The sequence below is a fragment of the Gymnoscopelus braueri genome (genome assembly GCF_963280865.1).
Source record: "Gymnoscopelus braueri genome assembly, chromosome: 17".
Taxonomy (NCBI): Eukaryota; Metazoa; Chordata; class Actinopteri; order Myctophiformes; family Myctophidae; genus Gymnoscopelus; species Gymnoscopelus braueri.
The window spans coordinates 24,924,145-24,949,360 of NC_137617.1; the positions used below are offsets into that span (position 1 = coordinate 24,924,145).

At 40.3% G+C, this 25,216-nt stretch overlaps 3 protein-coding genes across 3 annotated transcripts in view; 1 reads left to right on the plus strand and 2 right to left on the minus strand.

Annotated features, from left to right (window-relative positions):
* The first annotated feature begins 1,391 nt into the window (after positions 1-1,391).
* On the plus strand, positions 1,392-2,746 carry h1-0 (H1.0 linker histone). Its single transcript, XM_080454959.1, has one exon. The coding sequence runs from the start codon at positions 1,594-1,596 to the stop codon at positions 2,176-2,178; it is 585 nt and encodes a 194-aa protein (XP_080311085.1). The 5' UTR covers positions 1,392-1,593; the 3' UTR covers positions 2,179-2,746.
* Positions 2,747-5,005: 2,259 nt separating this feature from the next.
* rhot2 (ras homolog family member T2) lies at positions 5,006-17,921 on the minus strand. The gene is made up of 19 exons (XM_080454451.1): positions 17,761-17,921; positions 16,516-16,574; positions 15,474-15,555; positions 15,251-15,294; positions 14,483-14,536; positions 13,867-13,919; positions 13,530-13,638; positions 13,310-13,411; positions 13,081-13,179; positions 12,625-12,733; positions 11,970-12,090; positions 11,086-11,170; positions 10,708-10,853; positions 10,483-10,583; positions 9,019-9,149; positions 8,230-8,310; positions 7,884-8,006; positions 7,065-7,267; positions 5,006-6,462 (listed from the first exon to the last, which is right to left on the minus strand). The coding sequence occupies exons 1-19, from the start codon at positions 17,795-17,797 to the stop codon at positions 6,345-6,347; spliced, it is 1,857 nt and encodes a 618-aa protein (XP_080310577.1). The 5' UTR covers positions 17,798-17,921; the 3' UTR covers positions 5,006-6,344.
* Positions 17,922-18,542: 621 nt separating this feature from the next.
* Positions 18,543-25,216, minus strand: part of wdr90 (WD repeat domain 90) — a 28,176-nt gene continuing 21,502 nt past the window's right edge. Inside the window, exons 33-43 of the mRNA XM_080455188.1 lie at positions 24,979-25,169; positions 24,434-24,602; positions 23,651-23,774; positions 23,052-23,223; positions 22,712-22,834; positions 21,869-22,046; positions 21,110-21,240; positions 20,487-20,630; positions 20,027-20,146; positions 19,308-19,392; positions 18,543-19,022 (exon numbers count right to left, since the gene is read on the minus strand). Coding sequence (XP_080311314.1) covers positions 18,865-19,022; positions 19,308-19,392; positions 20,027-20,146; positions 20,487-20,630; positions 21,110-21,240; positions 21,869-22,046; positions 22,712-22,834; positions 23,052-23,223; positions 23,651-23,774; positions 24,434-24,602; positions 24,979-25,169 — 1,595 coding nt within the window. The 3' untranslated portion in view covers positions 18,543-18,864. The remainder of the gene's footprint in view (positions 19,023-19,307; positions 19,393-20,026; positions 20,147-20,486; positions 20,631-21,109; positions 21,241-21,868; positions 22,047-22,711; positions 22,835-23,051; positions 23,224-23,650; positions 23,775-24,433; positions 24,603-24,978; positions 25,170-25,216) is intronic.

Below are 25,216 nucleotides of genomic sequence, written 5' to 3' on the forward strand. Positions count from 1 at the left end.
AATATTTTCTTACAAATATTTAAGTATAGGCTAATTTTTATATACAGACCAAATTGTAATAACGACAGATTACATCTACCTTCAAGAAAATAGCCTACGCCAAAGCAAGGATATAGGCTACTACTAAAGACTTACAATGGTCAACACAGAGCCACATAAATAGCCTACTACCCCATGGTTGACTGACGCTGAATTATATTTTGGGACAAAATATGGAGTTGATGGATTTTACTGTGTAGGCTACTTTGAAATTAGAACAATAAGTCAAATAGTATGTCACACCAACACGAAAAAGGGGAATAAGTGCCTAAATAAGTGATATGACTTTCATAAGGGATTCAAGATGGCGTTGCAGTCGATTATCAATTTAAATGTATATAAAACATCGGGAGAAATAATTGCAAAGTTTGTTATGGTAAAGAGCAGTTAGTGCAGACTGTCATATTTCGCCTCACGACAACAGAAGATGAAGCACACATGCATATGAAACATGTTATTGACTGCAGTCTCTTGCACCAGCTCTTGAACAAAAGAATGCCATCAATGCACCCTATATAAGAACTGTTTACTTTAGTCAATAATACAGTCGCACTTGCTTTTGGGATAACACCTTGTCAACTAACACTCAATTGCACTCTTCTCTAAAACATGTTATGAAAATGTAGCCTATAAAACTATGATCACAAATCCTGATCTTTGAAGGTGTTGGCAACTTTCCTGACAATGGAGCTCAGCTGCGACTGCCATAGTCGGTTAGTTATATGCATTTCTGTCCAAAAACACCAAATAGAGCAAAGCAATCAATCGCATAACAACGCATATAAATCTAGATTATCAATACAAGCTTCATCAATAACTCGTACATTGTGATATTTAATTTATATGAGGTTTAACAGTAAATAATCTCAACCACGTCACTCAAAGTCAATGGCCGGGCTGTGTTAGTTGGCTAAGTGTATCGCTGTATTAAAAGCAAAAACGACATTTTGCATGCGTCAAACCACATGCATTTGTTTGAGCATAGATTCAATTTCAATATGCATTTGTCATTTTTAGGGCCGGCTTTGTCCGTTTGGGTCAATTTAACGCGAATTCTACAAAATTGTTCGCAGCACGCAATACCACAAGCGGGTTTTCCTGGAATAAAAGTTATTCGGTCGGAGACTCGAGCGAGAAAAACCACGTCCCCGTGAAGCCTAATGTGTCTGTTATCAGCCCATGATGTTTTGTGCATCTATACTGCTCCGGAGTTTTGATATTTGCCACGAATTGGAGGATGAAGAAACACAAACAGGAGCGAGGGAGTTCCATGGAGTCTGCTAGATCAGCTGCTGGCCGTTGCTGTTCTCAATCACGTCCGCACACAGGCTTCATAGCCTCGCCGAGGCGCTGTGGAATAAGATACATTATTATGGAATGAAAATATACACATCTATTTGACTTAAAGACAGACACCCAACGACACAAGCCTGTATTACTGGACTTTTTCCTCTATTTTTTCACCGTTTTGTGTGACACTATTCAGTCGGGGAATATCTGAGCGAGATCAGTTTGTTTTTGTGTTGTTTTATTAGAACTCCACAAAAGTCAATCATGACAGAGACGGCGGCAGCACCACCGGCCAAAGCCAAAAGGGCAGCCAAAGCCAGGAAACCCGCGTCTCATCCCAAATACTCCGAGATGATCAAGGCGGCCATCCAGAACGACAAGACCCGAGGCGGCGCGTCCCGACAGAGCATCCAGAAGTACATCAAGAGCACGTACAAGGTGGGGGACCACTCCGACGTGCAGATCAAACTGGCCCTGAAGAGGCTGGTGGAGGCGGAGGTCCTGCGACACACCAAGGGCCACGGGGCGTCGGGATCCTTCAAACTGGCCAAGTCCGAGGACATCAAAAAGGCACCCAAGCCCAAGCCCGTGAAGGCGAAGAAGACGGTGGTGAAAGCGGCCAAGCCCAAGAAGGTGGCCAAGCCCAAGAAGGTGATCAAGTCGCCGGCGAAAGCCAAAAAAGTCGTTAAAAGTCCGGCGAAGAAAGTGAAAAAGTCACCGAAGAAGGCAGTGGCGAAGCCAAAGAAAGTGATAGCGAAGAAAGCCAAGCCAGCGAAGCCCAAGACAAAGGCTGCCCCTAAAGCGAAGCCCAAGGCAAAGCCAGCCAAAAAGGCAGCAAAGAAGAAGTAAAAGGACACTTATTATCAGACGGACTTGATTGCATAAAGTCACTGTAAATACCGAGGAAATGTTTTCGTATATGTATTATTTTTGTATCGTGTCATGCGAACTTATCCTAATGTTTTTACCAACTGTTTCCACTCCATTGCACTATATAGCCTTGCTGTAGGATTAAGTTAACGGTAATTGTGAGCATTTGTATTTGACTGCATTACTACTACTACTGTACTGTTACTGTTATTTCTCCCCGATATCCTAGGGAAGATATGTGATATGACTCTGGAACTTATTGAAAAAGTAACTGAAAGAATTAACAGTTCTTGTAAGTTGTTAGTGCACGAGTTCATAAAACATGCAATGTTTTAATAGTAAGCATCGTCGAGCCTTACATTGTATATAACCTAACTGTAGGCAGTTGTCAGCAACGTCTTCGAGGTTCTGTGGTTGTCAGTAAGTTCAAAAAGCATTTTGTAAAATATGTCCCTTTGATTCATATAAAAACATCCCATACTGTGTCGAAAGATTTTTAAGACTGTTTATACTGCAATACAATAAACCTTTGTCTTCTAAAAAGTTATGTTTTGGCAACTTATTACGCGCAATTTACGCGCGCATACGGTGATGGTAACGGTTTATGAGCTTCAAATCAGTTGTATGAGGTGGCAGGGAGAGTTATGGCTCAACAAGGTAGCACCAATCAGATGGCAAATAAAAAAGGTATCGAGGCTATACCTCCATTTTTTAAACACTTGAGTTGAGTTGACTGAAAGAAACCTGTTACGGCGCAGTGTTGTGTGCCAGCGCGTCTTTGCAGACAATCCCCATTATGGAGGCGCCAGTGAGATGGATGGAAGGATGGATGGATGGATGGATATGCACTTATTTACTCAACTTAATCTGACTTAATTGTGTTCAATCATTGTTCAAACAGCACGATAAGCTGGTGGTATTTCTGTTGAGATAAAGTCAGATCACGGGAAATAGTGTCATTATTATTAATACAAAATGGTGAAAAATGTTTTACAACATTGTTTGGATTTGGGAGGGTCTCCTCATTTTATTCCCACTTGTATATAACGCACGTTAAAGTTGCAGGTCTCTAGAGCTATTAGCTATTAATAGGCTACACTCATTAGATGCCAGTAGTGGTAGCTAGCATGCATTAAAACATTATAATAATTGTGCATTCAACAGTCATGATTCTAGTGATGTAAAAGTTGTCAATTTATTGTTTGTTTGTTTGTTTGGGGGGTAACTCAAACAGTAATGATGTAGCTAAACGTCTATTTTTTTTTAAATTACTCAACCGAAAAAAATATGTATTTTCCATTAGGGAACCTATTACTTCGTTTCAGACATGAATGCAAATTGGCACCCTTGAAAGTGTTCACTGCTGAGGGAACAAAGGTCTATTGGACTGTGTGGGAGTGATAGAGAAATGTTCTCTATCTGTAGAGGACAACACAAATACTCTTCTCCCTGGTCAAAGAGGCAACCTATCTATCACACTGGATTCGAGTGATTTTTTTCCAGCATTGGCTTTGGCGAAATTGAAAAGTAAAAATAAAAGAATGGTTTTAATAGCTTAAAATATTCATTTAAGCCCAACAACTCGCGAGTGTAGTCCTACTATGCTATGTCCATAACTACATATTCTGATTCTGACTACACTTGAAACACGCTTTGATATGCATTTTCAACTGATTTTCAAACCAAAGCCATCCTCCTTTCTCTTACCTGAAGACAACACCTCCATCTTGTGGCAGTTCTGTAGAACAGTCGCTCCCTCTTCTCACTTTGTTGAGACTGGGCAGGCACTGGATACCGTTTGAAGCAGGTGTCGTCGTCGATCTGATCAAAGGAAAATATATACAAAATATCTGTGCAGCCACTTAAGCGTAATTTATACATTGTCATACAACCCTGTGTGTCATAAATCAGATATAAGACATGGTTGTACTACTGAGTGTAAATTAGTTGTCATCATCTCTCAATCATTAAAGTTAGTCTCTATAAACTAAACTTAAGTCAGTATTATGTTTCTGAATTCTGAGTTGGATAATTCAGGTACTGCATAGCATTAAAGGGGAAATCCACCCATTTTCAATATTTAACTATGTCATTAATATAGCATAAAGGAGTTGTGTGGAAATAAGAAAAAATTAAAAAAAAAATTAACATTGCAAAAAAATTTAACATTGCAAAAAAATTAACATTGCAAATTACACTGTGATGACTCATCATGGTGTAATTTGCAATGTTAATTTTTTTGCAATGTTAAATTTTTTTGCAATGTTAATTTTTTTTTAAATTTTTTCTTATTTCCACACAACTCCTTTATGCTATATTAATGACATAGTTAAATATTGAAAATGGGTGGATTTCCCCTTTAAGCAACTCAATTGGTCTACTTAGGTCACAATTCAAGATGCTTTGATCCTGTGCTGCTTAATGTATAAGCACACCAAAAACAATTCCATTAATGCACATAATGATGTAGAGCTGCTGAGATGATTCACACAAGTTTGTGCTATGTCTTGGGTGTAACACATTTACACTCCAATCATACATGCATGAGAACTGATTTGTTAAAAACACATTCTCTGAGTGGTAGGACCTTCTATGCTTTCTGATTCAATCAAAACCCAGTTTAAATGAAAAACCTCTCACTGTTAAAACATCCAGGTTATCCATGTTAGATGAGAAACATAACACAAGACAGAGATAAATGTACTTCCTACCTTAAAGCATACAAAAACTGTAAAAAATCAAATAAAAATGTAATCATCAGTGACACATGTATCTCCCACTCTACCACACGTACCATCTTTTGGCAAAAGGTCAGCTTTTTTTATTCAATAAGCTTCTAGTCCATTTCATTTTCAGTCAGTAAAAGCCATAGTTCTTAAGTCACAGAAAGATTTCCTGTGGTAATAGCAGGGCCTCGCTAAAATAAAAAAGGGAAAAATAAACGATTGTCCCATGTTGGAAAGTATAAGGGCAGATTAGGTCCAAAATATCATTTCTGCACACATAGTAGGGACAATTAGCACACCCCAGCAGTGCAATCTATTTTGGATTTCATCTGAATTCCTATTTTGAATTGCAGACTCTTGCACCTCTATACAAAATACAAAAAACTGCCATTTTCTCTCCTCCATGCACAAAGTAAGATCTTTACCTGTGACAAGCCACTGCAGATCAGGTTCAATTATTAACACATATAGACTTTTAACATGACTTAATTCGTGCAAATGTGTTATTCATAGACGTAATATCTGGGCCTAACATGGAAATACTGTAGAAGGCCAGGACTATTACTTGCAGCTAGATTCTTCCACAATACTATACGTAGGTAGAGGCTTGCTTGGTCAAAGGTAAGACCTTTCTTTCACTGCAGAGCTCCAGCAAGCTGCTCGGTGGTCGTGAGACGTGGCCAATCAGGATGACTGCTGTTGAGTCATACTACAGTAGTTCCAATAGGCTTGGGGTGAATCCTGGTAGTGCCCAGTCGGCAATACCAAATGTCGACTGACTCACTTCCCAAAATGATTTGGGAATATGTACAATTCCTCATGCTGCCCTTTGGTTGTTAATGACTCTATGGGTCGATATGTTCTTCCATTCGCAATTTGGCTTCTTTGTTTTGCAGATGAATAAAGGGGGAGTGGAATGAGTGTGACACAGTGTCTTCATTTCTACCCCTTTGATAAAGCACCTACTTGGATAACGTACAGCAATAGTAGCTCATGGCATTCAAATGCATCGAGCATAGAAAGGCCAACTCCTGCTTAGCCTGGATAGACAGCATACTACTGTATGGTAGAGCAAGCAGGGGAAGGGAGAGAAGGGGACATACAGCAAATGGCCCCAAACTGCCAGCAGATGATTACAGTCAAGTGAATCAGTGTATAGGAAAGAGTAAAGAAACCGGGAGCTGAGAAGGACAGAGGTAAAGAAAGGAATGGATGCTGGAGGGAGGGGTGTACTGAGATGGTCCAGTAACGAGAAGATGTATTGTCAAAGTTTCCTTCAAAAAAGAAGGACGATTGGGCACAGACTGGGGGTTATTGTGGTTTACAATAAAAATGGCATGAAGTCTGCCCGGTAGTCTGTGGTTGGTCTTGAATGCTGGAGAGGGATTTATGGAACAGGAATATCCAGATGGAAGTCATTCATCTCTGCCTTGCGAAGATTCTATAGATGGCAAATCCCAGAACTGTGACTACAGCCGTCCCCAGCGTTACTCTCAGCCAGAACGATGTGTTGCTCATGTCTGAACCATTCAGGTGTCTGGGAAAGGAGGTAAAAAGATCATCAATAGACAGTCGCATGAGGCATGATTTGTTTCATTTCGGACACTGTTAAAAGACAGTGTCTGAAATAACCGGACACTGTCATGGTGGATGTGTTGAAATGGTAACCATTTGTGACATGCAATAAAACCTGAACCTGATCCAACAGATCAATTTCAAATGCATTCATTACCTGAGATTGTGCATGTGTATGTGTGTTAGGGGTGGGACGATATATCGATATCGCGATATATCGCGATATATCGCGATACTTCCTCCCGCGATAAATAATCGATATACTGCCGAAAAATATTCATACGTTTTTTTTCCGACTCTGTATTTGTGTGATGATGATTTTGAACTGTTTGGTGCTATTTTATGTGTTTATGAATTGAATACAAGGACTATCGTGATATATCGTTGGTGAAATTTCATGCAATATATCGTGATATCGCAATATATCGTGATATCGCAATATATCGAATATCGTGATATTATTGTTATCGAGGGCCTAATATCGCCACAGATATCGTATCGTGAGATACCCATATCGTCCCACCCCTAATGTGTGTGCGTGATTTTAGAAAGCTATCAACGTACGGGAACATGGCAGCCCAGGCCAGCTTTGTGTATATGGTCTTGTTGGTGGAGTCTATGGACAGACTGGAGAAGGGAAGTGGTGGAGGCAGGCGGTGTTTATAACAGAACTCTGCAGGTGTCATCCCGTGGAACTGCTTGACTTCAGCGAGGTCTGCCTTGGATGCAACCAGCACGCAGGGGATGCTGCTCTCCATATAGTGTTGCTAAGGAAGAAATACAACAAACTAAGTAATTATAGAGCACTGAAGTCTGAGGTAATTTACGCATCCTACCTGGGTCGCGATTCCCCCCCCATTCTGAATTCCCATAGACGTCTTTCATATCGCGTCAAATAAGAACTGTGTTCCAAAAATAAACAAATGAACGAATTGACTCATATGGATATGAAGCATTAACTGACGGTGAGAAAAAGCTAATGTTACTTCCGCCGAATTAGTTAAATTGAAACAGACTGTATCAAATATGAGTGACTGACTATCATAAACGATACAGAGCCACCTCCCTGACAATATCGCAGAGACAGTTTGTTTATTTTTGGACCACGATTCTTATATGAAACGATTCTAAGATGACCCAATGTTATTCTCCATAGAGAAATTACTTCCGCAACCCAGGGGATGAACGAGTGACATCAGGACTTCGGTACTCTATTGCAAAGTACTCTTTGGTAGTGAGGTAGTGTCGTATCACAATACATTGTGAGCTTGTAGATCGGGTATTGTCACTATTTGTTGCACAACAAACTATATACAGTAGGGCTTGTAAGTGGTTGACCAAATGTAATTAAAGACGGCCCACGTGACTTGTGTTGCTGCTGACCTTGTAGATACTGGCACAGTAGTCAAAGGAGTGCGGATCACTGGTGTCATACATGAGACAGGCCACGTCACAGGACGCATCCGATGCCTTCAGGAACTCCGTTTCCACATCTACCTCATAGATCTGCAGGGAGGACAAGGTTTGTAGGGGACTAGGTTGAGGCTTAAGTTTGACATATACTCCGTCTGACGATAGGGTCGCTTGCCTTGTTGACAAGAACTGATTTTCAAGCTAACATGTCGCCATCATACATCACTACAAGGCTGATGGCTCGAGTTCAAAATAAGTTCAGGCTTTAAAAGCCAAAAGGTTCAATATTGCAGCCAGACTGGGCTCTAGTACTCACGATAAGATACTTCTCTTGGTTGCTGACTTGGACAGTGTTTATGGTGTAGGGGGAAAAGGCACCGTTGAAACTTCCCACTCTCTGGAGAGAACAAAACATTTGAGGTATTTAGTGCTTGCTCTTCTCCAGAGTGATTTACTTTATTTAGTGCAATAGTAGAATCACATTCGATTTCTAGATCCCAAACATCAGCAAGCAGGAAATGGTGTAGAGTTCAGTTCAGTTCAGTTCAGTTCAGGTTTATTTGTCATATGTATAGATACAAGTATAAATACAATGAAAATTATTTTGCTCAGAGCATTCTCAGTCTTACATACACAGGACATAGACAAACATCTATAGTGCAAAGAAAAAGACAAAAACACAAATAGAAGTGCAAGTGAATGACAATACAGTGCAAAACAGTTCAAGGTCAGCTGTTCAACAGCCTGACTGCCTGGGGGAAGAAACTGTTACTGAGACGGGTGGTGCGAGATTTGATGCTTGGTAGCGTTTTTTGGAAGGGAGTTGTTTGAACAGGGTATTTGCGGGATGGCTGGTGTCTTTAATGATGTTGTGGGCTTTTTTCATACAGCGAGTGGAGTACAAGGCTCAGAGAGAAAGAAGAGACAGATGAGCCAATCAAGCCACAGTATTATCGGTGTCAGTGACAGAAATGTAATGGTTATTTGTAATATGTGAAATGTTATTTGGAGACAAATCAGTGTCTGTTATTTGTGAAAGAATGTGTGTAGTGGAGACAGTGGAATGCTTGGTGGTTTGGTCACAGACAGACAGATGGTGTCTTACCGCAGCGTTACGCCCCACGAAGGCCTGGAGGAAGGCTGTTTTGCCCGTCCCCCGTGGTCCGATCACCTTACACAGAAACACTGACCGCTGAGTCTGGCGTTTCTCCAGGTCCACCTCTTTCTCCCGTGTCACTGTGGAAACACACACCAAGACACAAACACGCAGGCAAACAAAACAACATGCAAAGAGTGCACAAACACAGAGTAATAAAGATCAAACACACACGCAAAACAAAGAATAAAAACCAACAGTTTGCACTGTAATGCCAGTTTAAAGCTCTGTGACTGACCGTGACTTCTCATTCACAAGTCTGTGGCCAGTGGCTGGTTCATTTGACCCATGTTGAAGGGTAATGGTAGTACCATTGTCATTTCTGTCCCCCCCTCTCTCGCTCTCACTCTCATTCTCTCTATATATATCTATGCCCGGAGCTACGACCAGGTTTCGTGCTCCCAACCACAAACAAATACGTGACAGTATTTCAGCACTCATATACAGTAGTGTCTTTATTTAATTTTTTTTAACAGTCTGGTCAATTTCCAAATGAAACCAGCTACATTAAATGCCACAATACAAGTTCAAATAATAAATAAAATATACATAAAATGCAACAACATAATCATTCATATCATTCAGAGGCTCATTCAGAAGCTCTTCTTTCTAGCGTTTTGAAACGAGAAGTCTGCAAAGATCAACTTCTTGTAGATGTGCGCTTACAGTTTGAAACTGCTGCAATACAGAGCTTCAAAATGCGCACAAGAATGCCACCTCCAAACGCGTCATTATGTCACGGAGCGCTGAAGCCTCATTACGCGTTGACAGACAGTAGTAATGTAGTATGATGTTGTGATAATTAATGCATACAGCCATTAGCTGCTGACACATGAGCAGAGTGACCAGCAGGTAAGAGTCTTGAGTGTCAGGTACCGAGGCGCAAGGAATGAATAAAAAAAACATAGTTGATTGAGCCCATGCAGGTGGGGTTGGGTGCTTTTACTTAGCTGCTAAAGAGAGTGTCTTTTTTTATAAATTTGCACATCTTGTACCGTCTTGATGACACTGCTAATTTTGTTGTACGTAGCTCTGCTCCATACGATGATGACCACAATGGAAACATGTCCCCAGGGTTTTTTGGGGTTATCCTTTTAGCCTTAATGTCTGACTGTACCACGTGCCGTTTACATTTCTGACTAATAAAGTATTCTATCAATCAATCAATGATTGACATTTGACAATAAACTGATATATATATATATACATATATAACGCCCTCATTTCTCATTTCCCAATACTCACAATTTCCGAATGAAGTGTCATTTGCTACTTTGAGAAAACAGTCGTACAGTATGCAAATCTATAGGGCCTATGCTGGACGAGATTAAACTTGCAATCCTCCTACTAGTCCAGAAGGTTACACACCATATGCACAAACACACACACACACACACACACACACACACACACCTGTGACTGCTGCAGTCTGAGACTCCTGCTCAGTGAGGATAGGGTATCCTAGGTATCCTAGGTGTTCCAGGCAGCGGTGGATGTCAAGGTATGCAGTAAGCCTGCACATGGAAGCACAGACGTTCATGAGAGCTTTAAGCAGTGCAGGTCGAATTAAAATACCCATACAAAACCGTGCACAAACAAACACCTGCGGCGCAATGCAAGGCAAGTATGCAAACTTACGTCCACTGACAAAGGTAGCCGTCATAAGATATGTAGCCATCTTCTGTGGTTGGGACCGCTGTGTGGACCTCAGCACCCCACGGCATGTAGGGAAATACGCAGAACAGATTCCTAAGCTCTGTGGGAGACAGTGCAGAGTCCTTATCCTGAAAAGGGACAACACGTTAGTTAGTTTCTTGAAACATTAACATTCTTGTTGCCACTATGGCAACAATGCTGAAAACCATTTAATGAACAGAATAGAGCATACTGTAAATCAAAATGCTGGGCAGAAAATCTAAAATCAAACGCAGCTGTAAATACTGCCCGTGTTTTTAATATGTGACCTTGTGAGATACATTTACAGTAACTGTTGGCCCTGATGGGCATGCTTCTCACCTCATCGTACTTTTCAAATAGCCGCTGGAGGAATTGTTGACCCAGGTGATTCAGCTCTGTGGTGCATCCTACGGGAACCCGCAGCCTAGCAGCACAAAATAGCAAAACAAAAATACCTTGTTATACACTGTGGTGAACGTACTAAAAGAGTCACATACACTCGGGACATACTTCTGCACAAGGGAATGTGTGTATTCTAATATATGTATTGAAATTTGCAAATAATATATAATCAGAGATGTTTATTCGAATGCATATGTACTTCGTAGAACACAACATAATATAATATTTTTAAGAACTTTTAGGCTCATGAACTAGTACAGTATAGCACTCATTTTGTTTCTAAATTTTCAAGCTAAATATAATTTTTCTCCCCGGTTTAGTTCCCCAAAGACAGGAGCTGCACCATGCCAAAGGAGTATGTCTAGCGACAAATATAACCCTCCCCGCCCGGCTTCCATCCCCTGAACATGGCCAATTGTGTTCGTATAGATGCTCAACACCGCAGTGCAATTGATTTCAAACTCTGCGGTGGTGGGCAGGTACTTTACCACTGCGCCACCAGAGTGCCCCATAGCACTTAATTTAATACAATGATCAGTTTTCTACCCCATTTCCTTTTTGTGCACTGGCTGGCACAGCCAGGGAGCCTATAAAGAGTTCTGATAAAGTAGGCGTTTATCGTAGCATTCTTGTTATTACATCAACATCCTTCAGCAGAATATATTTGTAAATATTTGTTTTGTTTTGTGTTGCTTGGCAGGTCAAATAAAAAAATGAATCCGTGTTCTGAGAGGTGTGCAATAATGCATGTACAATAGCAAACATTACTCCATCAGTTGAAGTCAGTGTGAACAGTAGAGCTAAGCCACTAGTAGACCTACTGCGGGTAAAGGAAGTCATCTGTCATCTCCAGGGTGTCATCGTAACCAAACTTCCTCAGGATGGTCCACGTGGTCTCATGTCGGCCCCGCTGGATGAATAATGTGTTGAGGAACAGGAAACCTGCGGTATCAAGACAAGTGTGACATTCTTTTTTTTGTTTAAAGATGTTTTTTGGGTCATTTTATGCCTTTATTCATAATACAGTAGGTAGACAGGAAACGGGGAGAGAGAGATGGGGAGTGACACACAGCAAAGGCTGTCAGGATCGGGACTCGAACCCGCGACACGCTGTCATGCTACATTGGAGCCTAGTGTAACTTCTATAGAAAGTGATGTTATTACAATTTCTTGTGCTCCTTAAGCCCAGACCAAATATTCTCAACAAGATGAAACCGTTTTTGAACGTTGCAGAGGATAAATGCTCTGGTGCGATCTACACCGTCTTATAAGGTCACAAGTCAGCTGGTGGCGTCTCAGGAGATTAACCATATTGAATCAGAGACATTGAGTTTTAGACGTTAACAACTTCAGCAATACAACCATATGATGGTACAGATTTTGTGGTTTTATTCAACTCCTGGGACTGGCCTATGATATGATGGGCCACACCTCTACAAGTTGTGTGTTGCTTAGCATTTGCTGAGAGGTTTTTACCGTTCAGGGTCAGGCCATTGTCCTGCACGCCATCACTGGTGTTCTTCCACACGACCGTCTTCACATCTTCCAAGGCCTGAGGTGCCAGTGGGTTCCCGAAGCAGGATTTCTGATTAAATAAATTGAGTCTTATTAAAGGCCAAATCCAACCTTTCAGTTAAATTAATAGCTGCACACAGACATATGAGATTTAATTCTTTATAATCTTTATTGCCACATGATTGGGGCAAGTGCAAATTATTTTCAACATGATATAATAAAATAATAAATACATAATAAAAAAACAAGTTCTGTTCTAAAAACAACAATTGTTCTTGACACAACTGAACAGACATTACACTGCAGTGTGCAGGAAGCGTTGCAAGATGAGGAAGAAATGGGAATGGAATTACAATGTACACACAACACATGATCCAGAGAGATGAGCGGATGAGTTGTATTTTGAACATTTGGCACCTGAAAACAGTTGAGCTCAGCATCGCTGAGGATATGGTCGTTGTCTTGGTCAGATATGGAGAAGATTCGGCTGAGTGCTCGGACACACATGGGCTTCAGCTAGGGAACACACAGGAGGACAAAGATCATAACTCCCCACTGATGTGGAAGTACAAGAATACACTGTAACACATAGAAGTAAACCCTATGACCGTCACCAAATTGGCCTCTTATTTAGAAAATAACTGACCTGTTTGTCCTCAGGGTCATAGAGAGGGGCAGTGGGGTGTAGCACTGCCTTCTGGGCATAGTAAAACAACTCTGAGATGTTTTTCAAGTTCTTCGCAGAACACTTGAAAAGGAAAAAAGACAGGGTGCATGAGAACTTCTCACTTCTGTGAGACCAGGCAAGTTTATGAGTCTTTATGAGGCAAACAGGTTAGTGTTGTGGTTATAGAGGAGATTCTTACCTCTACACAAGTCTCTATCTCAGAGAATTGATTCATGATTGGTAGAATGGTTTCCATTGAGCTTCCGGAGCGCAGGTCTGACTTGTTCCCCACCAGGATGATGGGAATTCTTATAGCAGCACGACAACATGCACAAAAAAGCATTTTTTTTTTACATTAGTTTGTAAGAATTGAACCAACATGCTTCTATAGAGTAACTTACAATGAGCTCAACAACAGAGTATTCAGTCTATAAGATATTACAGTAAAGTATTTGTCACCAGTCACCAGACAAAAGCACAGGCCAGATAAAACATGCAGAAAGTTATATATCGTAAAATCAACAGCCAATACATACTTGTTCCCCTTCTCTGCATCTCCGTTGACTAAAGGTATCCATTTTGTTTTTATCTGAAAGACAGGTGGCAGCTTATAATAAGAAAGCATCTTGTTTACTCTCCCTTAGAGCACATGTCATGTGGGATCAGTGTTGGGCAATATTACTCAGGAGAGTAATATGTTACTTATTACATATTACTCCTTAAAAAAGTAATAATATTAATAGATAGATAATATTAATAAAAATAAATAAATAGATAGATGTACAACAACACAATCTGTTAAGCCAGCTCCTTTTAGAACTGAATCCAATTTTTTGGAATAATAATAATAAGAGTCACCAATCAGCCAAAAAGGCTATAAAATAAAGCAAAAATCTCTCTTGACCTTTTAAACTAAATGTTTTCAAAAGGCAGCCAACAAAACTTGAGTAACATTTAATATGTACTATTTTTTACATAGTAATATGGTATAATATTACTGTTTTGGCAGAGTAATACCTTACACTACTCGTTACTGGGTAAAATAATAATATTACAGTAATATATTAAAAGTAACACTGCCCAACACTGTGATACTCTGAAGTACATTCAGAATGCATCCATGAAATGGTGTAAAGAGGAGCAGGAGATTACCTTGTCTATCGTGTCCTCTTTGGTGACATCATACACCACACACACTACATTTGCCTGCGTGGGTTGGAGAGATTATGATGAGCGACAACTTCATACCAAGCATACCTATTTGCCCTCTCCCCGTTAAATGTCTGGTGGGCATTACAGTAATAACATCCTAAAGAAACAAAACTTTCCAAGACAACAAAGTGACATAAACACCGTTTGAAAGAACTGAGACCTTGCCTTTAGACAGCGAAACTCGCTATGGAATTGTATTGAACCTACATTTTGTACCTCATAAACTCTTAATGGGGGCGCTGATAGCCAAGTAGTAGTTAAGGTGTGTACCACATAGGCTCTGATGTCTGACAGTGAGTCCCTGGTTCGATTCCTAAGCCTACTGTAGCAGACCTTTGCTGCATGTCACTCCCCGACTTGCTCTCCCTGTTTCCTGTCTCTCTACAGTGTGACTATCGATAAAGGGTAAGAAAAGCCTGACAAAATAACTTAAAAACTAACTATTAACAACATTGGAGGATGAAATGTCAGAAATCTGTCATGAAATCTTTATTAATAATTCAATATTGCATGAGAGATTTCAGGCAGCAGTTGTTTTTCTAAATTGATTAAGAGCATGAATCATGCTGGTGGTTTGTTCCATCATGATGATGGAACAAACCCTTCATATTAAGAAACTGGAAGGGAAACAGCAGCATCTGACTATGGTTGGTGTTCATTTCCTGCTCTCTCTGGGAGAATGTTATTAGTTCACAGTGGTACAATTACCTTGACAATTTCTTCTCTCAGGACCTGATCTGTCTGCTCAGTCTCTGTTGGGTTTAAGGACAAACATAAATGACGCTGTGAGTCCAATCAAACACACACACTGTGTGCTGCAGTACATGTTTCCATGGCTTTAGCAAGCTCCATTCTCACACACTAACGTAGTAACAATGTTGCAGGCCGCTATCCAAATGACACACACACACACACACACAAAACTGTGTACCTGAATAATCCACTATGTGTGTAGGAACCTTCTCTGGGGTGACATCAGCAGGGATGGTGATCTCTTCAGCTCGAAGAGGAACCTGCAGGAGATAAAAGAACACATGCTTCTTAAACAGAGTTTTCGCATACACTTTGGTATAAATTTAACCCACAATCCATCCGTTTTAGCCTATCTGTTGTCTCCCTCTCGCGATGGAGAAAGATGATTCCAACAATCTAAACGGTAAAATGGTGCATTTTTTTATCACCATTATCCAAAGCGCTTTACAATGTGCAATACATTCACCCATTCACACACACATATCATGGTATTTCATTGTGTCCATATCGCCCAGCCCTATTTTGCCAAGAAATTTTAAGAAACATGTCAGTAAACAAAGGAAAACTATATATAGGCTACTACAAACAGTGCATTTCCTACAAGACTATGGAGCTTAGTGGTGGAAAGTGGAAAGCAGTCCACTATGTAAATGTTTGAATTGAAATATGAGCTCCGTCTTATCTTTACTGGTGAGAAGTATTCTACAACATGGTCAGCTCAGCTGCTGATGACAGCAGAAAAAATACTTTGGTGAGCTTGTGTGTGTCACACAATAGTTTCTGTGTTACAAGGAAATGAACCAAATAGCCCAAATAGAGACTACCGTGTGCTAGGGTATGGATATGGGAATACAAGCTATATTTTCCTGAAATAGTACATGTTACAGTTTATATAACACGTGACAGCAAGTCTTGATATTCCACAGTCTTGCCTGTGATTTATACTTAGTTGTGCGCCAGTGTCTTGAAGTGTCACTGAAAATAGCAGAACTACAAGCTCAAAAACGCGCTGTGACATGTTGTAAGTAATATGTAACCTTTATTTAACCAGGAGAGTAACATTGAGCTATGAAACCTCTTTTGCAAGTGAGACCATCACCTGGCCAAGACAGATTGCCTTTATCAGCCTTTATATTAGGTGCAAGCCACGATGCACAGCCAACCAAGTATAAATCAGGCATTACTGACTGGTAGGAAGTAATTGTGTGCAGTCCACCTACCTTTTCTGGAAACTCCTCCCCAACCAAGGACATGATGAGTGACGTCTTCCCCACCTTGGCTGTAAAAGTGAGATAAAATGCAGCAGAGTGAGACAGACAGGTTGTGGTTCAGGCGTGGAATTAATGGTAGCATGAGTTGACCAAATAACAATGGATATAATGTAGGTACAATCTAGAATTTCAACTGAAGTGTAGGTTTTTGTTTTTGCGGATCATTTCCATTTGATTGCCTCAGCGTTGTTTTGTCCAAACACAATCTATATTTACTCTGTCATGAAGGGGCTGGTTTATTTGACTATTAAACAATAAACACACATCACGTACGCCCCGATAACACTTTTTGTATTGGTGCTGCATGGTCAATAGAAGAAGTATGCACAGGGTTCTTGGTTTGGCAACACTGCTACTGAGGAAAAAGTCTGTTACAGAATATATCTTTTAAACATAAGCATCATAAATGAGGTCTAAATAAAAATGCATTAACTTGCATGACAGTTTACTAGACTAGGTACGGTTTCTTCACTGGTGTAAAGTAACTAAGTGCATTTAAACAAGTACTGTACTTAAGTACATTGTTGAAGTATTTTTTACTTTACTGGAGTATTTCCAATGTTCAGTACTTTTACTTCTACTCCACTACAGGCAAATATTATACTTTTACTCCACTACAATTATTTGAAAACTTTAATAATTACTAGTTAGTTTGTAGATTTTGATTACCCACTTCAGCCCTATTTACATTTCGGCCATTTGAAAATAGCCAATCTACAAGCTCACAGTCATTGTAAGCTTGTAGATCTGCTATTTTCAACAACAACAAAATTGGGGGTAAAAAATGTGAATACTTTTCCCACCACTGGGTAACCAGGAATTTGACAGCTAAACACATGATTCATGTAGGCTGCAACAGTGGCTGGCTTTCAGACAGCTATATCACATTACAGAGACACAGTGATCACTGCCCAAGCACTCAAAAGTTGCTCCACGAACATGTTTACAACACAAGAGAACTTGGCCAACGTACCAGTTCTGAATGCAATTTGAATTGAACCAGTTTGCTAAAATGTGTGTGAATCAATGACATAATTTAGCTGCCAATAACATTGGTATTTAATCATTCCATAGCAACATCTTCCATCACTGATGCCAGGAAGTCAATAAGTAGTAGCATTATAATAACGTCAGAAGGTTGTAACTGCTAACGTTTGCTAGCATTAGCTTGTAATTGCACTGGGATTTACTTACGTTCTCCCAATAACAGTATCCGTACGTCCCGTTTCATGTTTCCCCCTTCTTTTTTCAGCCTATATACACACTTTGGTCAAGAAAGTGGGCTTTAACTTGTACTTATTTGTCAAATTTCTAACACAACTAATCCATTCCACAATGTTAGCATCCAAGGTGAAACCATGTCGTTCCGGTTCACGCAGGCTGAAGATACCTGCCCTCTGTTGGTGAAACGTCGAAGTGCATGTCTGTGCGGTAGTTAGCCAGTAGAGGTCAGACTTACCATGCGCTTTGAAAAGGCAATACTTTATGAGCTAAAATGTTGAAAATGAAATACTCTGTTACAAGTCAACGTCCTATATTTTTTTGGTATCACAGTATACTTACAGTAACAAATATTACTACAGACCAACAGGCATAAGTGAATCGTTACTCTCCTTCAAAACTGCAGCTGGTAAAGGTGGGACTGATTTTAATTACTTAATCATTACTTAACCTATTAATCATAGATGCTGTAAGAGAGGTGAGATTAGACAATTATGGCAAACAAAATAACCAGTTATTCAGCTGTTACATTACAACCTTTATGAAAGTCAATAACTGATTTATCATTCAGAAAAAAATGCTGATTTGTTTAAAACAGGCATGAACAACCCCCTTAGCATCCCCTTTTATTCACAGAAAAATGATGAACATATCACAAGGAAATGTAAGAATATACATAATCACACATAATCTTTGTGCAAAGAACATTTTTTACAAAACATTGACAATACAAAAGCTACATTAATGTCAGGAGGATGAAATTATTTGAAATCAAATCATTTAGAATATGATGACAGGGGAAAGCAAAAAAAGGTGTTACAGGGAATGTTGTCATACATACAATACGTTCCCCTAAAAGAGGTCCCTAATAAGTCTATTGATACAATTCCCTGTCTAAGAACCAATCAAATTGCACAATATAAAAGAATGATTAAACTTCTATAAAAAGTAGAAAAGTAAACATTTTGTCCTGAGTTTCAAGTACAAAGAGAGGCCTGAATCTAACACTTCTCAAAAAACAAACCAATAATGGATTGCTTATTTTGCTTTCCAGTCCAGATTCCAAGCTGAGGTGGTCTAAAGACCCCTAACCTCCCACAGCAGGATCTCATTGTAGGCTACAGTGAAGAGCAGCTTCCCAGAGGGAGAGAAATGACACGTCTGTAAGGAGTCGCTGTGATGGAGGAAATCGTGGAACCTGCCACTGGTGGACTTGATCAGCTTCAACACTCGCTCTGACAAGAAATTAGGTACATGAAGTTCAAACCACTTGAAATGAAGTGTGCTTCAATTTGTTTTTATTATTATCATTATTAGTATGCAAAGTATACAAAATTGGAATGGCAGAGTTACATTGGTTTCTTTTCCTTTTTCAAATGTTCATGTTACTGCACAGGGACATTAACTAGCAAGTTTACTTATTTACATAATTACTAGAAAGCACACATTCTACAATAGTTACAAATCAAAGTGACATGATTTCATGGTATTTAAATTAAGCAACCAAAGCTGAAATGTACCTTTTGATCCCACAGCTATGAGAGACTCACTGGAGGAGAGGCCAAAACATGTCACCCAGTGGGCCAAAGCAATCTTTTTTATTACCTGTAGTAGGGTTAAAACATACTGCATAAGGTGACACACACACATTTGTCAACCACAGCTGCTCTACAAGGGTACAAATTATAGAATACACAAGTAATGAAAAACAAGACAACTCAACAATGTAACTGTGTGAAGAGTGAAACATGTACACAAGAACCTCTGGTAAACAAATACATTGCATTGCCATTAAGCAGTATCTATGGGTACAGTTGTAAAATATGCTTCTACTAATATGAAATCTAACCACTAGTCATAACCTTTAAAACAAACTTTCAAAAACATACTTCCTTTAAACCCATTCAATCCGGGGACGCATCTCTGTCATTTTAGATTTCTTTGGCTATTCAAAAATAGCAGATCTACAAGCTCATAGCGCGGCACCGAGAGCCACGCTATGAGCTTGTAGATCTGCTATTTTTGAAAAATTGCGAAAATGTGTGCAAATGTTTGAATTTATTTTTTCTAAGCGAACATTTGTAACTCAAATCTTTGCATCGGAGGGTCCCTGGAACAAAATATTTTACAAATGTTGGCTTTAAAAAATATACATTCAAAGATTTGCACACATTTTCACGATTTTTCAAAAAATAGCGCGGCACTAAGAAATGTGGAAGTGTGGAATCTACAACAGTACCTGTTTTCTAGCCAGACTGTAGAAGGACAGCTCTTTCTCGACTCCGTAACCAGTGTACAGCACCAAGCCAGGGTCTGTTGGACAGAAGGCTGCCAGGCTGGGTGGCAGGCAGCCACCTTCCTAATTATGACAACCAAAACATGCAGAATAATTAATACACTCACTGTCAAACACTTGAAATAAAACAATAAGTCAGGTTGAAAGGAAGCAAAGTATATACATTATGATAGTCGAATCTTAAACTTAGAGACATTGCAATAATCATGTAGAGTGAAATCCTTAGCAATCACCAAGTAAAAATTAAGAGGTTTGTTTGTAAATGGGGTATTGTGATGTTTGGTTGTATCACAGTCCTTGTGCAGAAATATCAACACTGAGGACCAAATCTGCTTTCCTTTGAGACCACTTTTTTATGTTAAGATAATAAAATGGTAATAAAATAAATAAATCAAGATGTTACCTCAAAATAGGCGGGAGCTGGAAAGGTAAGCCAATCTAGAATTTCGCACTGGTCCTTGAGCCAATCAGCAGCCCACACGCTGACACGTCTGTCTGAACTGGCAGCCAACCACATCTCGTTTCCTTTCACACCAAACTCCTTGTACTGGGGAGAACAACACCTTAAAATATGGGACAACAGTGGGAGTGTTCTCTGTAACTGATTAGTCTCTCTCAATCTTTGAGAGATTGAACTCTTAAGAAATCTCTCCAATATAGTTTTTTTTGGAGATCATGTTTCTCTAATTCTTTGAGAAATCTCCAATTCTTTGAGAAACCACTTCAATGTACTGTACATTTGCTGCCCTTGATGCAACACACAACATTTCCATGGGCTTTTCGGTTTCCTTTTTGAAGAGAAGCTAAGGAGAGTAGCAGAAGAGAAGGAGAATCTCAATCAGGATTTGTTTGTTTGCAATGGGCAGAAAACTGTTGAGGGACTGGACTTATGACAGTCCATTTTGTGGAAAACACTTAGGGTGGTAGTGGTGCATTTGTTACATTCGACATCCAATCTCCATTCCTCTCACCGTTTCCAATGCCAACGTGAGCTCTATTGCAACATGGCTGTTTAAGTGTGCTGACCTGTTTGTTCACACATTGGATGGTGGTGACGGGAGCTCCTCTGTGGTCCCTGATGTAATGGATGGTCTCACACTTCAGTGGACTATTGACTGCTATCACACCATCCTGCCCTGCTGAAAGGATCACCTGACCTGCAGGGGGCAAAGGAAAACTATAGGTTACTAGTGTAACACCCGTTCTTTGATATTATGAGCGAGATATCTCACTCATGGGAGAGCGCCTCCTGGCGTGATGGTTACCGTAAGCTTTTGGTTTCTATTTTGTCCTTTGTGTGTTCTGAGGTGAGGTTAGCTGTTTTTGTACACTAATGCAAATACAACCAAACTGAACTACATTCAAATTCTGACCTAGTGGCTCAATTCCTCTAAGACGAGATCCAGTTGTCCAGAGCCACACATCCGACCGCTATGTGCATATATGGGGCCGACCGACTTCAAATTTGGCTATCTATAGACATATTGGCAGCGTAGCGGCCCGAACCTCTACTTAGTATAAAACTACTACTGACTCTTTGGTTTCTTTACTATTTTTACTATCATTACCTCACTGAGTTTGTTTATTTTATTTTATTTTATGTCATGAGTTATCATAACAGTTGAACATACAGCACAATAAAGGCAACAAGATAACTATTGGCTGAAAAGGTATGAGCTATATCGTCTGCAGGAAGCCGAATAGAAAGTTTTATTCTTATGTACCTGTACACAAGATGTAACAACAAAGAACAATCTCCAGGAGGACTGTCATGGCCTCTCTCACCGTTAGCAGAATACTGGATGGCGGTAATGGCCGTGGTGTGGGGGTGGAACTTCAGCTCCATTTCTGAGGTGGAGAGACGGAAGACCCTCAGCGTTCCGTCACTGTAACCTGCCGCAACACAAGAACCTATGTTCTTGGATGAGTTCAGCACAGGGCTCCAGCACAAGCAGCCACAGCCCTGTACAACCAAGAGGAAAAAAAGGTGTAGAATTGAATTATTGCAGACAGATCTATCATTATATGCTCCTTTGGGGCCTCTTCCTACTTGCTGCCTGCTTGTGAAGCGTAAACAGGACACCTCTACTTCCATTGAGATTCATGAGATGGTGTGCAACTGCACATGCATCACCGAAGAGCGTGGTCTCAAGCTGAGAGAGATAATCTGTTATTATCTAGGTGTCCCAAGGTGTTACTTGGAAAAGATACTTCACATGGAATCTAGTCTTTCAGTTAGTCTCTTTATTTCAAATGGACTGATATATAGAATGTATTACAAATGAACAGCAGGCCTATAAGAAATCACAAAATCTTATTCTAAAGGACAATGAATTATGTACTTAATTAACAAACTGACAGATCCGGTATAAGTTGAAAAAATAGATAATGATGATATTTAGATTTGGGGATTTTCAGATAAATCGTTAATTCTTCACCATCATTCGACATTTTGCGGATTTCCCCTTTGTTACTGTTATTACCTGGGACATACGTATGCACTACTTGCTAACGCTGATAAACCCTCAAGCACCAACCCCTTTTTCCTCAAATATCTAAACAAGGTTTTCACTAATGGCACAATGGAGAGCCGTATCACATCCTGTGCATTGGAAAATGTTCCTTCACCTGGTTGAGCACCTGGAACTGCACCACCAGCTCGTTGGTGGGAGCGGACCACACCCTCACACTGCCATCCTCTCCACAGGTGGAAAAGTGACTCTCATCCGGGCTAAAAACGACATCATTCACCTGGGCAGGACAAGAGAGCATCCCACACTTAACAAAAGGTGAAAGCAAATTGTTTTAATGTACAATTAGCTATGGGAATCTGTAGCCAAACATGCCTCCCATGCTATATGATAATTCTACCCTGTGAGGAAACAATATGAGGCTGCTTTTGACTTTGTCCCTCACCACACATGGATAGAGAATACTTCTTTGGTTTGGATTTGAGGTTAAGCAGTACCTTGGTCTTGTGTCCACTGATGAGACGGATGCTGCTGCTGTCTGTCCAGTTGATATACCACAGTGTACCAGCTGTGGTGCCGACTATGCCCATGTCCATCATGTGGTCAAAGGATGCACTCACCACCGCCCCGTCCAGCATCATCTCTTGCTCCAAAAGCACTCGGGGTTCACTGATGGACAGACACAGAAGACCAATGTGAACCGATCAGTCATAAAAAGGAAGCCGATAGAGATTATTGCTGAAACACAATTTAAGATGCAAACCTTTCATATAAAAGGTTAATTTAGCCACATTTCCATTCCATTTCTCTCCTGAGTACCCACTTCCTATATGACATACTCCACTGTGCCAAAACATGTCTCTACAATTAATAAACAATAATTTGACAGTATACTTCTGTAATAGCTATAGCAGGGGTTCTTTGGGAGTACTATTCTGTAAACAGCAGAGTCTCAATAAGAAACTATATACATTTAATGTATTCAGCAAACTATATGTTCATTAATTTAAATCACCTTTTTAAACCATTAAAACATTTATTCATATTGTGTTTCAGTTATGTTTCAGTGATGTTTAGTTAACGCTAGCTGACACACCTGTCCCCAATGTTTGCCACTTCTCCCCCAGGCCTCATCCCCTGTACAGCGGCTAACCCCCACAGTCGCAGCCGGCGGGTATTGCTGCCCGTCAACAGGCGGTTCCCTCTGCAGAGCAGCACTCCTGTACAAAGAAAGCACTTTCAAATCATTCTCAGTTCACAAAAACCCAGCATCAATGTCATTGTCACATGTCATTTATCAAAGGAAAGCGCTTCTGGACGAAGCTGAGCTGGAAAAAGGATTTCATTCCTTGACTGGGTGAGTGAGCTGCATTTGAGAATTTCACAAAATTAATGGTACCATATATTAGGTAAGATTATGTTAAAAGGAAAGTTTCTGTTTCACTGTGCAAAGTGACACGGGTTGAGAAGACTGAGGATGCCGGGGAGGGTGTGCAAGTGTAATAGTGTCATGTGATGCCATATTGCAACACAGGACATGCAATTAATGTAGTCTGTGTGTTTGTAGGCCACCATGTGTTATTTTATTCATGTGTATATAAATGAGATATATTTATATTATATAGTTTGTACTATCTGCCACACCCCAGTGATGCTCCTTTACAAATTATAGCATGAGGAGGTTGACCATTGTTGAACGATGAGTCATTATAAAGAATTAGCTTATTAAGAAAACAGATTAGGGTGATTAATACAGACTATGACACAACGACCACCTCAACGGAACATGACTCTGTTACCAAAGTGTGTAGAAATCTGTCCTGTCACACATTTAACTGAGGCAAGTCGTGAAGTGCAGGGAGTATGAATCTAACTGCACCTATTTCTCCCTGGTCCGCCTCCCATGTCATGAAGCAGCGCTGTGTAGTGCAGTCCCAGGCACACATGTGTCCTCGGTTGGTGGCGGTGAACAGGATAGAGTTGGTGTTGTAACACATGGCCGTCAGTTCAACATCGCCCACCTCATGTGGTACACTCACTCGCTGGACCTGTAATAATGAGGAAGTACTACTATTTTCTATGTTGTGTAAGTGGGTATACAATTCCATCAAACGGCAGCTTTGCTATCTCCACTGTATCCTTACTGAAACATTTGTGCATGCAAAATGAATGCTATTGCTAACCCAAACTACCGTAGTGTTGTAATGATACAGGTTTAATTCTACAGACTCAGTAGTATGTTTGAGGATGGCATCTAAAACTCCCTGCAACAGAGATTTCGCCATTACAGAGGGATTTTCTTATGCAAATATCAGTATTCTTTGGAATGCACGTTTCTCTGTAGAAGAACTCCACACACTACAGCTCAATGTTCTCAAATCGCATTTTCTTTTTTTATACACAGTTTTATATGAGTTCTTGTACCTTGAGGTCTACATCCATTCCATTGGTGTCAATGAGGCAGAAGAATACTCCTTGGCTACCCACACAGGCCAGCTGGCTGGCTGCTGTGGGGCTGAAGGCCACGTCATGGACCGGTCCCGACACATTAACGGTTGCAAGGAGTTGGAAGGTTCTGCTGCTCCAGAGTGCTACCTCAGGGTCAGAAAAGTCTCCTGCAGGAAGTCAAGAGGTTGGCTTCAATGGTCAAGTGCTAACTGTA

Coding starts and splice junctions, on each gene's coding strand:
- rhot2 (XM_080454451.1), bottom strand. CDS start 17,797: ATGAAACGGGACGTACGGATACTGTTATTGGGAGAAC. Junction 16,575..17,760: donor GATACTGTTATTGGGAGAAC/GTAAGTAAATCC, acceptor TCACTTTTACAG/CCAAGGTGGGGAAGACGTCA. Junction 10,584..10,707: donor GGCTACCTTTGTCAGTGGAC/GTAAGTTTGCAT, acceptor TTCCATGTGCAG/GCTTACTGCATACCTTGACA.
- h1-0 (XM_080454959.1), top strand. CDS start 1,594: ATGACAGAGACGGCGGCAGCACCACCGGCCAAAGCCAAAAGGGCAGCC.